The sequence below is a fragment of the Tripterygium wilfordii genome, chromosome 13, assembly GCF_013401445.1.
Source record: "Tripterygium wilfordii isolate XIE 37 chromosome 13, ASM1340144v1, whole genome shotgun sequence".
Taxonomy (NCBI): domain Eukaryota; kingdom Viridiplantae; phylum Streptophyta; class Magnoliopsida; order Celastrales; family Celastraceae; genus Tripterygium; species Tripterygium wilfordii.
Window position 1 is genome coordinate 15,714,810 of NC_052244.1, and position 15,267 is coordinate 15,730,076.

Consider the following 15,267-nt stretch of genomic DNA (forward strand, 5'->3'; position numbering starts at 1 on the left):
CTGTCTTCTAACGACTAAGCTTCAATTTAAATCAATTTTTTGTTGTGTGTTTGTGGTTTAGGATTGGGGAAGTTCAAATTGTACTAAGGTATTAGGGAATTTCTGATGGTGTTTCAAACCGATTAGAGGATAATTTCTTAAAATTTGGCTCATAAATAAGTCATCCGTAAACAGGTTTAGAATACAACTTGCTAATCGAATATAATCCAATCAGCATATATGGTATAAAATGAAAAAGTAAACATTTATTTGGTTAAATTTGAATTGACCTAATTTGCACAAACAACTATAATAGCACTAGGTTGTAAACTCGTTGGCATAGTATAATTACGAGGATATGATGATTCACCATTGATCGCCACAAGGTTATACTCTAATGAATGATCTACCAAGTAGATGGAGTGATGGAGTACCAAAAATCATCCATTTTTTAAGAGTTGTAGGGTTCTAGGTATAAACCCTTGTAACATTTTACAAGAAATAAGAATGCCAAAGACACACCTCATATAATTTAATTATTGAACACAAACTTGCAAAAAACAATAAACTCACAAAAAGTTATGGAAAGAAATAGATAAAAAAAAAAATAAAAATTAAAGTGGACGATGAGGTAGCTAGAGCGGGCCCTCTCCGCTACCCAATAAATTTTGCTATACGTATCCAGCTCGTCTCCAACTCTTTCAGTTTCACGATTTCGAACCATTCTCCATCACCGGGAGACCCTCCCGGCGTGAACCACCACAACCAGCAATTAACCGCCTTGCTACTCTGCCGTAGGTAGGAGAATACCATTGCAACTATTCACAGAACCCAATTTTAAGCTCTAGTCGACGAGTTGTTGTCATTATCGTCACCCCCAAAACCCTAATTGTACCCAATTGTTGATTCTCGATTCTCCACCAAATCCACTTCCAATTTAGCGGCAATAACGATACCCCGATTGGAAAAAATTAGATCTTGCCATCCAAAATTGGGTGTTCAATGGGCACAGTTGAAGCTTGCAGGGACTTAACAATCTCGTCATCTACGTCTCGTACGGAGACCATAAACGGAAACCATGAGTTCAGAATCACGGGCTATTCGCTCAACAAGGGTATGGGGATCGGGAAGTACGTCCAGTCCGAGACCTTCGTTGTTGGCGGTTATGAGTGGGCCATCTACTTTTACCCTGACGGTAAGAGTCCCGAGGATAATGCGTCGTATGTTTCTCTGTTCATTGCCCTAGCCAGCGATGGCACAGACGTGAGGGCGCTCTTTGAGCTCACACTCGTGGACCTGAGTGGAAAGAACAGACACAAGGTGCATAGTCATTTTGGAAGGGCGCTTGAGAGCGGGCCTTACTCCCTTAAATACAGGGGAAGCATGTGGTGAGTTTTCTTTGTTTTGTTTGGTGTTCGCATGCTGAGTGTAATTTAATATACTGCATCAGAAGCGTGAATCTGCATAACCAAACTGCGCTAACACATATCATTTATGAGCTATTTAGAGTCTCGATTACTTTTGTTCGAATTATTAATTTTTGGATTTTTTATGGATTAGTATAGGGAAACTAGTAATTTTGGACCAGAAGGATACTGGGTGATCTTATGTTAACTTTAAGGTTAATAATAATGTTGAGTAAATCGTATTGAACACAGTTTTTTGCTGTTTTGATATCGTATGCTCTGTGGGGGATACATGCTTTCTGAATCAAACTTGAGCATGCTCCAAATGGAAGGAGTGATAAAATGATCTGAATTGCTTCCATGGTTGCCTAGCTTGGCAATGTATTTGGAAAATCTTGGGTTCCCCCAGGGATGCTTCCCCCTGCCCTCCCACCCGGTTGTTTGGACATCAACATTGGTAAGGGTCCTAGCGGGGGAATCATGTAACACAGTAACAGTTGTTCGCTTGTACGTGCTAGTGGTTTACTGTTGTGTTTTAAAGAACGAAGATTGTTGTTTGTTGGCATTGTGCGTGCAAGTGGAATTATGAAATAGTCACCATATGTTACTTCATGTTCGCCTTCTTGGGGATTATGACATATCTTTTCAATCCTTTTGCCATTTGCTGAGCATACAGAGATTTTAGTTTTTTCCGGGAAGAGAAGTTGGCAAGCATCAAATGGAAAGTTTGGTCAGAAGCTCCCCACTGTTTGGGGTATTTTCAGTTTGAAGAAACAGTTGAACTTTTGAAAGATTAGACGAGTGATATTTTGATGTGAAGTTCGCCTTCTTGTGTCTCTGTTTGTCTGGATGTTGACGGTTTTCTGTTCGGTTTTGTTACTGTCTGTTAATCATAGTTATTTTAGTTTATTATGTTTTGGGTTTAACGATCCTGATTTGTTTCCTTCCTTGCTTCCAAGGGCTGTCTGTTAATCTAGTATATGTGGGTGCTCTCCTGTGTGCTTCTTTGGTATCTTTGATGTCAAATTATCTGATACTCAAGTTTTTATATCAACTGAATATTCCTCTTTTTTGTAGTTGCAGTGCACTCAATCTGCCATCTTGATTTTGGTTTGTATTTTATAGTTTCGAAACATGAGTTATTGTGAATGACCACTGTATTCTAATGGATACAACTATTGAATGGTGCAGGGGTTTCAAACGCTTTTTCAAAAGAAGTATGTTAGATACTTCAGACTACCTTAAAGATGATTGCCTCTTGATACGCTGTCGTGTTGGTGTCGTTAGGTCGCAAACAGAGGGACCTAAGACTTACAGTATTACAGTTCCACCTTCTGACATTGGTCAGCATTTTGGAGAGCTTTTAGAAAGCGGAAAGGGAACAGACGTGAAATTTGAGGTTAATGGAGAATTTTTTGCTGCTCACAAGTTGGTTCTTGCAGCACGTTCCCCTGTGTTTAAGGCACAACTCTTTGGTCCAATGAAAGATAACAACACTGGGTGCATAGAAATTGAAGACATGGAAAACCCAGTTTTTAAGGTTCTCTCCATTTTCCCTCATGTTTGTGACTTCGTATACATGTGTGTATGCAAATATGAATCAATCTCTTGCATAGTATTTGCTCAGCTTAGCTTACAGTTAACACTCAGTAAGGCTCGGAAAGCTTTACTGATTTCTCCTGTGTGGGTATAAAGCATAAAGCCCAATTTAATTCTTCTGCCGACATTATGATTCTTGATTGTGTGCTTTGTTTTCTCTATCTTGTTGGCAAATTATATTCTAGTTGTGCTATGACTTATCTGTCGATTGTCTTAGATGAATTTGGAAAGACCAAAGAGAGAAATGATGGTGAATACTCAAGAATTACTTTGCATATACTTCTCTGGGCTTTGGGTTCGTTTGGGTCTGAGTTTGGCAGCCCCAAACCAAGGTTACAGATGTGAAACATTTATGTGTTACTCAACTGTTCTATTTTGTTTCAAAAAAGTTTTCAGTGATGACCATATACCAGTTATGTAATTGTTGTACATGGGGTGAATTACCGTAGGAACAATTAGCATTTTGGTTGGTTGCCCTTGTTGGTGAGTGGTTGTAATGCAATACAGGATGCTTTACCCACAAATTTACATCTGGAATCTTCTCCCAAGTCGCTGCTCCTTTACACTTCTTATTCACTGCAGTGAAGGTTTACTGTCTTCTTGCTTATCTTCCTGTCTGCTCCTATTTCATACACGTTTGATTTATATTTGTTAATTTGGTAGCATAATACATCATATTTAAGCTGTCAGATATCTCAAATTCAATTTGATTGATATACTTATCAAGAAATTATGTTTTCGGGTTGGCTGTGTGCAGCACTGCTCCTGTTATATATATACGTAAACTGGTCTAACTATATCCCTTTCTTTTGGCAGCAGTGGTAATGATTGTATGAAAATGCCAATTTTAGTACTCATCTTAGTATCGGAGTTTGATATATCTGTGTGCTAGATTATTTTAAGCACATATGATTGTAGTATGGAAGGAAGCTAGTTTTGGTGATATTTACTTTAGTGGTTTGGATGTTATCTTGGCTCCTTTTGGCTTTGGTGAAGATGAAGCTTGGATGATTAAGTAAAACTAATCGACTTGTTAGCAGGTCAACTGAAGATATGCGTGACCATGCATCCATTTGATGTTGCTGTGATCTTGTGTTCCATAATTTTTTGGAATAAGCAGAGTGTTTTAACTTTTAAGTGAACATCAGTGATGCTGTTTATATAAAAAATTTCATTTAGTATTTGCAATGCAGGATATGCTATTTGATTTAGTCTTCCTTTCACTATTGGAAAGTTTCATTGATAGTATTAATCCCTTTTTTTCCCTCGATGGATTGGCTGTTTTTAGGCTCTACTTCATTTTATCTACTGGGATGCCCTACCTGATATGGAAGAGCTTGTTGGTCAGAACTCTAAAGGGGCTTGTACACTGATTGCTCAGCATCTGCTCGCAGCAGCGGATCGTTATGCACTTGAGAGACTCCGATTGATCTGTGAGGCTAAACTTTGTGAAGATGTCGCCATAAATACTGTTGCGACAACTTTAGCCTTAGCAGAACAGCATCAGTGTTTTCAACTGAAAGCCGTTTGCCTTAAATATATTGCAATGCCTGAAAATTTGAAAGGTAATTTTGGTTAACATCACCTCGTGTTTCTGTTGTGGTTGTCGAAGTTTTCATTCAAGTCTTTGCTTCTGAAAATTTTGTGCTGCCTGATGTGTGCTTGGAAGAATCCCTTTGCTTCAAAATTGGTTTAAAGTGGTTTATATTGGGCTTATTAAGGTTTGTATGATCGATATGCCTCTTATGTGGTCATTACTGTAACTTCTTGTTGACGTATATTACCAGTGGTGTTCGTGCTGGTGTACCTTTCTTTGTGCTTCTCTGTATAGGATTCTTTTTGCTTTTGTACTTTTATGGTGATTGAATGACTGCAGTTTTTTTTTTTTAAAAAAGAATGACAGAGGCGGTGCATTGTTTTTCAGCTGTGATGCAAACGGATGGATTCAGGCACCTAAAAGACAGCTGCCAGTCAGTCCTATCTGAACTCCTGCAGTACGTGGCCAGGATTGGCGAGCATTCTGCTATTGTTGGATCTGGAAAAGAGTCATTCTTAGATGGCTGTGATGTGAATGGAAGGCGGGTGAAGCAAAGGTTTCGTTGATTGCAGAAATAACAGAGAGCACCTTGGGCACCTCATGAGGACAAAACAAGAAAATATATTTTTAGGGGCTAGACATTCTTTTTGACTGTACAAAACTGTTTGATGGTTAATAATAACTGCCCAGTTAGACATTTGTTTGGTGTTCAGAGCAATGGCTGATGGTTTGAAGGTTTCGTGGTTTTTGTTTTCAATCCTAAACATCTGGATATCATATATCTTCTTGGTGCTAATCAATCAGATTGTGACATAGCTTTCCCTTGGCCTTTTGCCTCTTCTTTAGCTTTATTTGGCTTGGTTGGGTTCAGTTGAGTCTTCTTTTATGTTCATCTAGGTGTGTGGCTATTTAGTTATCATAAGCATGTTGCAATGGGCAAAGGAGAAGGAGAATATGAGATAGAACACTGGGTCAAAATGGTAATCTCACAAACTAGAAATGGGTAAGAGTTTTCTTGTGATAATTGACACAAAGGGCATAGATTGTTGTTACAGTCGGAGGACTAAATAATCACAAATTCCTATTTTGAAAAGAATCAAGGAAAGAACAGAAATAACTTAGTAGAAAAAACTACGGTGCCACCGTTATTGAAGAACAGGAGAGAAGCTAGTGTCCTGAATTGTTGGCACCATAGGACCCATTCTACACTTGGGTTAGTGCCTAGCGACAGCTTATCGATGGATTTCCTCCGATAAGAGGAACAAACTTCAAACATTTTAGCCCCCTGCAACATGTTACAGTCATGAAATCATACTACTCACATCTTTTAATTTGCCATGAAAGCATACCACTCGGGTCTTTGAATTTTCCATCCATAACGTATGGACCTGGGATGATCTGCGGACTGTGGTTGATGACTGCTACCGAAGAATTTGGATGTAGCAGTTGAGTTCACAGAAAGAACACAGTAGAATCAATACCATTGACTTCCAGATCCACCTTGAGCTGCGGCGACTTTCCGAGCCATGTACTGTGGCTTTGGCTGCAATCCATTAGAACCTCCAACCTCTTCGTCTTCTCCTTTATTGTTTTTACAGTCAGGGTTTCTTCTTGTATATGTTGAGGCAGCAAATTGAGCTGGAACTGCAGAATTTCTAACAATCCTTCGCTGATCAAGAGCCTCAGCAGCAGCTGCCGCCCCACAATTGTTATAACGCATTACCGAACTTACAACTTTCCCAGGTCTTGCAGCACCAGCTGCACCAGTCATTCATAAGAAAGGTCATCGATTTATCATGCAACTTAAAGTGAAGACAGGAAATTAAAGGCGCACTTGCAACTTTAGGGGTCGAGAAGAGTCATTAGATCAGATACCATCCACCCAATTCCCCGCAATTCCCACTCCTTCTGAACCCCAGAGAGCGAGGGCAATTTGTGTCAAAATACAGTAGTACTCAAAATGAACAAGATGTTTGAGAAAAGAGCATATGCAGGAACCTAGTGCCAATTAAATAAAGAAAAAATCTCGCAATCCTCTTTATAGTGCTCTTCATCATTTTGCCACCCTGTGATTATATTCTCGTCACTTTGCCTCCATGAGGTTTTCCCCATTAAAGATACCGTTTTAACAAATTTTGGAGACAGGATCATGATTAACTTCGACTGGTCAAAAAAGAATATTTCATGTGGGATTAATCAAACTCTTTTCACATGAAAAGCTAAATGGATCCTTCTCTCTCAATGAATCTTCTTCGGGAGTAGGATCAGTTACCTTGGATACTTTGAGGAACTTGAAGAGGAAGTCTGGTCATGGGGATCCCAGAACTCCTGTCCATCCGTGGCTTCTCATTTTCTGTGATGCAACAGTTGGACAGGTCTTTTGTGATCTCTGCTGAATTATGTATTGAGCTATCTGAATATAAAACGCAAGACCTGCATGAACAAAATATTATCTTCCCATGAGACGGAACGGCAAAAGTCAATGAATAATAGCATGATTAAACAGCTTTTGACTTTTGAGAATTATGCAAAATTATTAAAAAGGGATAAAACAACATCGAAATGAATTATCACTAGGAATACCTGGGCAACGATGCATGTTGCCTCTCAGGGGGAGTAACAGCTGTGCCATTTCCATAGTGCTCCTCAAGGTAAGCAAATTGTTTCTTGAAATGGTCAACAGCACTGCATTGAAGAAATAAGCATAAAACAGAAATACCATGGATACAGGGTGATCCTTCCAAATAATGAGACAGTAGAATACAGTATAGACATTTTAAAATTAAAATATCTAAAATCCAGAATATCGAGCAATACCTTGGATACATGAAGCTTGTTGGCTCTGATCCTTCTAAGTACTCTTTCAACATTTTAGGATGGTATTCAAGAGTTTCTCTGTAAATGAGCTCTCGTACATCTTCCTTCATTATCCTTCGTCTCTCAAATTCAAATTCCATTTTGGAAACTGGTTGGGCAGAAGGTTCTCTCTCAACTTTGGCCAAACCCTTAAAATATGGATCCGCAAGAGCCTGAAACATTGCAGCAAGATATGCTTCATTAGAAGTTGAAAACAACTGTGAAGGTGAAAATGAAGAGACGTGAACATTCACCTCTTCAGCAGTAGGCCGATCCTTGGGTTCAAATGCCAGCATCTTTTCCAGCAGCCGAAGTGCAAGTGGATCAGCATTAGGGAACTTCTGCGGGAAGGGAATGGGCTTCTTCTTCCGCATGCTGCTTAAGTATCTCCGAGCTTTCTCATTGCGTACCTGCTCAACAATGCCAATATTCAGCAAACATAACAGCATAGACCAAGGAATGCAAGACCGCAAGGCAAGTTAATCACAGGAAACAAACCCTGGCTATAGCTTCAGAAGAAGGCGTTCCCAACAGCTCAGTCATCAGATCCAACTGATGGACAACGTTTTTACCAGGAAAAAGAGGCTTCCCCGTTAAAAGTTCTGCAAAGATACACCCGATGCTCCATATATCTATGGCAGGTGTGTACTGAAATACTAGACAAGATAATAATTAAAAGTGGAAGCAACATCACAACATATAAATAACAAAGAAGGCAGCTGTTGTGGCGAAATAGTTGGAATAAATTAATCATTACAATGGATAGATTCAATGACATTAAATAGGAGACTAAATGTATGCATCAGAAGAAAACTGATACATTGTCATGAAAATAGATTTTATACAAAATATTAAGTTCATATGCATTTAAATAGAACAATAACACAGTACAATAGGAAAGATCATGCTACTATAAAGTAAATGCAAAGTGGTAATAACTCGCACCTTAGAGAAAAAGGATCCACATAATTCAGGAGCTCTATACCACCTTGTTGCAACGTAATCCTATGAGAACATAAATCTCAAACAATCAGCTTCAAAAGCATCGACCATATTGGCACATTACATACAGAACTTTAACTGAAAGCAGTTAGCTTAGTTGACAAATAGAACATACTGTCCAAAATATTGCAGTAGGAGTATCATTAAAAGCTACTCTTGCAAGACCAAAGTCACAAATTTTGAGTTTGCAGTCGGCATTGGCTAAGATGTTTTTAGGCTTCAGATCCCGATGAAAGACATTTGCTGCAAGAAAAATACATTAAAAAAATTCAGAGATCAATTGTGACAAATTAGTAACTAATTGCATGAGTTTCGTGCATAAACTAATTATATTGCAAGGACAAGTTAGTTGAACAACTCCATTGCAAAAGACTCCCTCTGAGAAAGCAGGGTCATGGAAGTGCGGCAAGATGCACAAGGGCCCTGCCCTTGCATTGCCAAGAGACTGTTTCTATAATTTGAACTAGTGACATCTAGGTTGCAAGCAAGCAACTTTACCTCTAGATGAAAGGTTTGGACTTACATTACAAGGACCAGTATATTAAAAAAACATTCAAGGATCTGAAAAGACTATCACCTGTATGTATGTATTTCAGGCCTCGAAGAAGCTGATAAAGAAAGAACTGATAATGTTCTGGGGTTAAATCATCGTTTGCTTTTATCACCTGGTGTAAATCAGATTCCATAAGTTCAAAGACAACATAAATATCCTTAAATTCCCTCCGGGAAGGAGGCAACAAGATGTGCTTGATCTCCACAATATCTGGATGGCGCAAGAGTCTAAGAAGTTTAATTTCACGAAGTATGCGAGTGGCATCAGAGACGTGTTCAAAGATATCATTGATTTTCTTAATTGCAACCTTTTCTCCGGTATGCGTGTCGTACGCAGAACAAACAACCCCATAGCTACCTTTGCCAATTACTTCCTCTATTCTGTACCTGCTACCCTCACCATATTCAGTGAAGAAGTCCACATCCACTAACGACTGCATTATCATATTGATGCAAACCATATCAACGTTACATCCTAAACATCATAAATGCAACCAATCGGTTGCTAATATTGTTTGTGTGTGTATGAGAGAGAAGTAATATGAATTCTAAGAGCAGAAAACAATTTTATTGCCAAGTTTAAGAACAAAAATGTTTGCGGATAGAAAACTTAAAGCTTAACTGATATGAATGCAGGCGAAGCAAATCCACAAAATAAGAACATGCCAATGATATAAATTAGAAAGTCCACATTACAACCTTAAGATGGTAACATTGTGACAGCACATAAAACGTTTTGTCTTCTAGGAAAATTGGATTATAATTGAGGTCGACAAACTACCAGAATCTTAACACGTATATGAATAACTGTTTAGGTTCATAAACAAACACTGAAAACCATAAAACACAACCTATATGCGCATGCATACACAAACACATAAATGATTCTGAGTCACTCAGCAAGAGAATAGTAGTCCAGTCATCTACTGGGTCCTTACATGTATTTGAATGGGGTCATAAGCACGTGACAGAGAAGATGAGACATGAAAGAGGACAAACTTTTACATACCACCCAGACCCAAGGGGAATTATACCCTTCATACAATAACAAATATCAAGAGCAGTTCAAACAACTAATTGGCAAGCTTTGTAGAATCTTTTTGGTAACGTGGAACCCACCCAGCTGCCACCGGGCATCAAGCTTTGCAGACTGATGTATGCTAATTAAGATTTAAGATAAACACGAGCAATTGCAACTCTTGCATAATCATCTAACTAATTGGATCTTCATTCAAAACACCAGATTAATGGACCTACAGATTATACATCAATTACAATTCTTTCATAATCATCTAACTAATTAGATTTTCATTCAAAACACCAGATTAGTGGACCTACAGATTATAAATATACTAGTATATTGATCAGAAACAACTGAACTTACCTTCCTTCTTTGATCATGCTGCATCTTGGCAAGGAAGCATCAAACCCTTCAAATTAATAAATCAAATCGAGGAAGCACGATTGACTTCGCCCTCCAAATCGAATCGCAAGATCAAAGAATACCCAGTCGAGACAACTCCAAATCCACCAAAACGAAAAGGACCCGGAAACCCAATCGCCTCAACAATTTCAACTGCAAAGTACAGATTCAGCAAGAAAAGACGCAGATACTCAATACCAAATCAACCTAATAAACCTAAATTCAAGCGTAAAGACTCCAACCCCAAATCAAAAGAAAGGCAAAGATCACAAATTTGCGGCCAAAGTAAGCAGCTTTGGACACAAAGTTAATATCTTTGGATTGGAAGGAATAAAAAGGAGAGGCGAAATAAAGAAAGCTTAGAGTGGTCTGGTCAACAATGGCGAAGGTCCGTAAATGCAACTGGAAAATGGTGTTTCATAGATCACATCCACTATAGTGGGTTTCCAAGAGAGAATCTAAAGAGCGGATAAAACGCTTTCGTATCTGTGGAAGAACTTTTGGATCTCACAGAGAGAGAGAGAAATTAAAGAAGCGTTTGCACTTTCAGAGTATCAAGCTGTGTACTCCAGAGAGGGATAGAGAACAAGAAGGGTCGAATTGGGATTATTTTTTATTTGAGATCATTTCATTAGAAAAAAATTTATTGAAAATTAATCATTTTGGGTAATAAAAAGACACTTTTATTGTTTACTTTGGGCAAAAAAAAAAGAAATTTTTTTATAAAAGTATAGGATGAATTTGGATGTAGGAGAACTTATGAGCAATTTTGATTCAAAAAGAGACAAGTTGAGGGTTTGGATAATTGGACTCATAATAATCACCATGCAATGGTGGATATCTCAAGCTAGGATGTTTAGCCATCAAGACTAAGTCTTAATTCTTAAAATTTTAGCTCTTGAGGAGTAGAGGAATGTAATGTTAAAAAAAAAGAATAATTTAACATTAAAAGTTAATAACTGGGAGATATTGGAATAGCTTGATTGGTCTTTTCGAACTTAAAATTAACACCAATGGTATTTGAGATCAGAAATTGAAAATTAACTGAGATATTTCTAAGAAGTTCCATGATTTTGTGGGCATTGCAGCTCAAATATATAAAACACATTGCACAGCTCAAATATTGAATGGTCGCTCAATGCTCCGCGTGTCCCTCTCATGCACCTCAATAAAAGAAGAAATATTGGTATGGAGTGGCATCATTGCATGTGCATCACATGATGGGTCTCCAAAAAGAGGGAATATAGGGTAGACTTTATATATATATATATATATATATATATATAGAGAGAGAGAGAGAGAGAGAGAGAGATCATCAAATTATCAAATATGGAAAGTTGAAGGGATGATAATGGGAGACATTATTATCTGTATTAACCTAAACACATAAAAGTTGTCAAAAGCCCTAGCTAGGTCCGTTCATGATTTGGTATATATATAGAGTTGCATGTGACCATATAAATATTCCACGTGATTATGATGCCACTATTTTCATTATTGGATCACTGTGTTTGTGATCCATAAGCAAGCATCCGAGGAGAAGATACAATAATTCAAAGCACCAAAAATTTATCATTACAGAAACCTAAACATATATATATATATATATAGAGAGAGAGCGAGGGGGGGGGGGAGACCCAGACAAAAGGAAAAGAGCCAGAAATTTATCATTTCGATCTGTTGATCCAACATCCCACTAGTTACCGGACAGATATGACTCATATTACCCATAATTCAGGAGTTCTCGGGGGCTGTAGTTATTTTTGGGCTTCAAAATATTTTTATTTTTATTTTAAAAAATTATATATGTGTAGTATTCGGAGTAACGATTCCAACGACATATTTTTTGTTCGAAACAAAACTCAAATTTAACGTGAAAAATGCATAATAATTCTGAACTATTGAATATAAACTCAAAACATTTGATGTTTCGATCGCTATGAATTTGATTTTTGTTTCGAACAAAAAATATGTCGTTGGAATCGTTAGACCGAATACTACACATATATAATTTTTTTTTTAAAAAAAAAAATTTTAAAGCCCAAAAGGACTACAGCAGCCCCCGGGAACCCATAATTCAGTACTAAAATTGGAAAGCAAGACTCCTCAAACATCTTGTTCATCAATTATACTGAAAGGAAAGCAAAAGGTAAGATATTAAAGACTGACACTTAGAGCAAACGGTGAAACCCTTGTAAGTTGATCAAGAGAAAGTTAATAGCTTTACCAAAACTATCAGAGACAAGAAGAAGAGCCATGCATGGTTGAGTAGGCAGGATCAGCGACTTATGAGTTGAAGTCAGTGGTGAATCTATAAAATGAATTGAGAGGGTTTAGTCAATGTATATAAACTAAAATATAATTATTTTTAAAAATTGATTTTAAAAAAAAAAACACATAGAATGTATATAAATCTAAAAAATTGGTTTCATTGTGCACTGCTATATGATTTGCTCTCCAGTCTTTTATTTTTCTTTATTTGGCATATGGGAAATTCCATATATGGCTTTGGATAAGATTGAAACACACAACCTTCAAGTTAATGAAATATCTATATGTGACATCTTCTATATATAATTAGTGAAATCTTCTGTCATACATTTTGTGACTTATTAGAGCAATCAATAAATTTTGTGAAATTTCTCAAAAAAAAAAATAATTTTGTGACATCTTTTGTCATACATTTTGTGACTTATTCTCAATCCGTAGTTGATTGGCTTTTCTAAGGAGGATTGTCATGAGTTTCGTCCATTGACAATGGTGTCGTTGGATAATATTTGGAGATATAGAAATGGTGTTATTCATGGCATGCAGGTGAGATCAGTATATGACTTAGTCCGTGAGATTCATCAATCTCATGAACAGCATTGTAGGGCATGAAGATTGCCCAAGTTTGAGGCCAGCTTGTCTTTGGTGCATTGGGTCCCTCCTCCTTCTATTTCGATAAAGGTAAATTTTGATATAGTTATGGGGCATAGAGTCACTAACGTAAACAAACGATAAAGGCTAACTAACGTTAAACTTGGAAAATATAACATTGGAATCCATGAGATAGAGAAAAGACCCTCAAGTTTTGATGAATTTCTTTACATACCAAAGATATATATAAAGAGCCCTAAGAGCGGTTACAACCCTGATGAAATGAAAAACAAAATTATGAAATTATGAAAATGTCCCTAAATCCCTAAAAGACCCATTTGAGGTCCTAAATAGTGATATTTGACAAAAATATGACGGGAATATAGTAGCATAACTAGTATTGACAATCACGTTGAAACGAATCTCCAACCAAATTTCGCGCAATTCTAACAAGGTGTCGTTTCATTCCTACTAATCGAATTAATTTCTTTATAATTACATGTGCCACTAGTCTTACATCAATCCCTTCCACTTAAAAATTAAAAGAGCTCATCCTCGAGAGAACTTTAGGGCGACGGAGCATCACTGGAGTGGTAAACATTGTTGACTGCAGCAGCGCTAATGAAAACTAGCGGTTACAGAACTATACGCAAGAAGGATACTGAGAACAGCCTAGCTATTAATGTAATGTGATTGGGATATGTGTTTCCCAAGCATTTAACTCAAATCTTAATTACACGAATTATTCTACAGGGATCATGCAATGCAAATCATCATCAGAGCCCTTATTCTAAAACAATTTAGACAATTTTCTCTTTTCCCTATTTTATTCAATTCTTGGTGGATTGAATCAGTAGAAACTATTCTCGTATTTTGAATTTCCCTTTTGTTTAACCACGCTCTGCATGAGTTGTGTATAAAAGGGAAAATTCGAAAACCATGCATGTCATGACATATAAAGAATTTCATAGACAAGTTTGGAAAAGAATGAAACACACAACCTTCAAAAAGAGCAGGTTTTTTCCCCAACTGCTATAATATTGAGACTTCATTCCTATTATTTCCATGCTTTTATAACAAATGAAACATCTATATATGAAAAACAGATAATTTGGGATTAGGCTGAGATGATGATATGAAGAATGGATAATGTTAGGGGCTGTGTTTATCTTAAACTATAATCAAAATTGGAACATTCCATAAAAATTACGAGTTTGAATTTCAGTACCATTATCAAGAAGTTTCCGTTCTCAATACAAATATAATTACTAGAAAGGGAAAATAGATTTATTCTTCTTCCCAAAGCTTCAAGATTGATATATTCTAAGCAAAATTAACAAAAATAATTAATGAATGAAACATTGTTTATCTATAAAATCAACTGCTGTAATCAAAACTTCACAAGAAACTTAAAAAATGGGTTCTTCTTCAACAAGATCATCTGCAGTGTTGATAGTTTTGTCAATAATGCTGTGCATTAGCTTGAGTACTGCATTTCCATGGTGGCCATTCGACAGAACAAAGGTTTATATCTACAATTCCTTTGGTGACAGTACAAACCTCACAGTTCATTGCAAATGGCACACATGTCATTACTCCTGTTGATTCAGACACATATGTTTAAGTTTTATCCAAACATCTTTGGTCGAACACTGTTATTTTGTGGGTTTTCATGGCCAGGTGAGCTTAAATGGTTCGATATATAAATATTTGGAAGAGATAATGCCCGGTGCGTCAGCTCCTGTGCCTGGCATATACATCCTACAGGCCCCTGCTTAATTTTAGATTTTAATAAGACTCTTTGTTATCCATGGAATGCATAGTGAAATTGTTGGTTAGTCTGGTCCAAATCATGTGCCCACAACTACTGAAATAAAATCCAAATAAATTGTAATGCAAAAGGGTCTTTTTTTCATATATTATTCACTTCTTTCTTGTTCTAACAGGGAGAATACATATAAAAAGTCGTGGGTGACTTTTCCCACAGTTGGATATCCGCTGGTTATGAAAGTATCGCGAAGCTTTTTCACCGCAGTTGCTAAAATCTTTAGCTG

General features: G+C 37.1%; 2 protein-coding genes across 5 annotated transcripts; one reads left to right on the forward strand and one right to left on the reverse strand.

Annotated features, from left to right (window-relative positions):
- Positions 1 to 639: 639 nt before the first annotated feature.
- LOC120012776 (BTB/POZ and MATH domain-containing protein 2-like) lies at positions 640 to 5,348 on the forward strand. Of its 2 annotated transcripts, none has more exons than XM_038864264.1 (4): positions 640 to 1,367; positions 2,577 to 2,925; positions 4,273 to 4,549; positions 4,880 to 5,016. In XM_038864264.1, exons 1-4 carry the CDS (start codon positions 982 to 984, stop codon positions 4,882 to 4,884), a joined length of 1,017 nt encoding a protein of 338 aa, XP_038720192.1. In that variant the 5' UTR covers positions 640 to 981; the 3' UTR covers positions 4,885 to 5,016. The 2 variants fall into 2 exon arrangements, with proteins under 2 accessions (XP_038720192.1, XP_038720191.1); XM_038864263.1 differs by having other exon boundaries at positions 647 to 1,367; positions 4,909 to 5,348.
- Positions 5,349 to 5,489: 141 nt separating this feature from the next.
- Positions 5,490 to 11,046, reverse strand: LOC120012775 (mitogen-activated protein kinase 16-like). 3 transcript variants are annotated; one of them, XM_038864261.1, is made up of 10 exons: positions 10,316 to 11,046; positions 8,957 to 9,044; positions 8,495 to 8,622; positions 8,323 to 8,382; positions 7,876 to 8,025; positions 7,632 to 7,787; positions 7,339 to 7,550; positions 7,105 to 7,206; positions 6,794 to 6,954; positions 5,490 to 6,279 (listed from the first exon to the last, which is right to left on the reverse strand). In XM_038864261.1, exons 1-10 carry the CDS (start codon positions 10,337 to 10,339, stop codon positions 5,996 to 5,998), a joined length of 1,365 nt encoding a protein of 454 aa, XP_038720189.1. In that variant the 5' UTR covers positions 10,340 to 11,046; the 3' UTR covers positions 5,490 to 5,995. The 3 variants fall into 3 exon arrangements, with proteins under 3 accessions (XP_038720189.1, XP_038720187.1, XP_038720188.1); XM_038864259.1 differs by having other exon boundaries at positions 8,957 to 9,365; positions 10,316 to 11,044; XM_038864260.1 differs by having other exon boundaries at positions 8,957 to 9,318; positions 10,316 to 10,594.
- Between the last annotated feature and the right edge of the window lie 4,221 nt (positions 11,047 to 15,267).

Bases quoted from the DNA above. Each gene is read 5' to 3' on its own strand.
- LOC120012776 (XM_038864263.1), top strand. From the start codon at position 982: ATGGGCACAGTTGAAGCTTGCAGGGACTTAACAATCTCGTCATCTACG. The intron at 1,368-2,576 runs GTGAGTTTTCTT...TGAATGGTGCAG, and splicing joins AAATACAGGGGAAGCATGTG to GGGTTTCAAACGCTTTTTCA. The intron at 4,550-4,908 runs GTAATTTTGGTT...ATTGTTTTTCAG, and splicing joins AATGCCTGAAAATTTGAAAG to CTGTGATGCAAACGGATGGA.
- LOC120012775 (XM_038864259.1), bottom strand. From the start codon at position 10,339: ATGCAGCATGATCAAAGAAGGAAG. The intron at 7,551-7,631 runs GTGAATGTTCAC...GCAATGTTTCAG, and splicing joins ATCGGCCTACTGCTGAAGAG to GCTCTTGCGGATCCATATTT. The intron at 6,955-7,104 runs GTATTCCTAGTG...TTGTTCATGCAG, and splicing joins CAACATGCATCGTTGCCCAG to GTCTTGCGTTTTATATTCAG.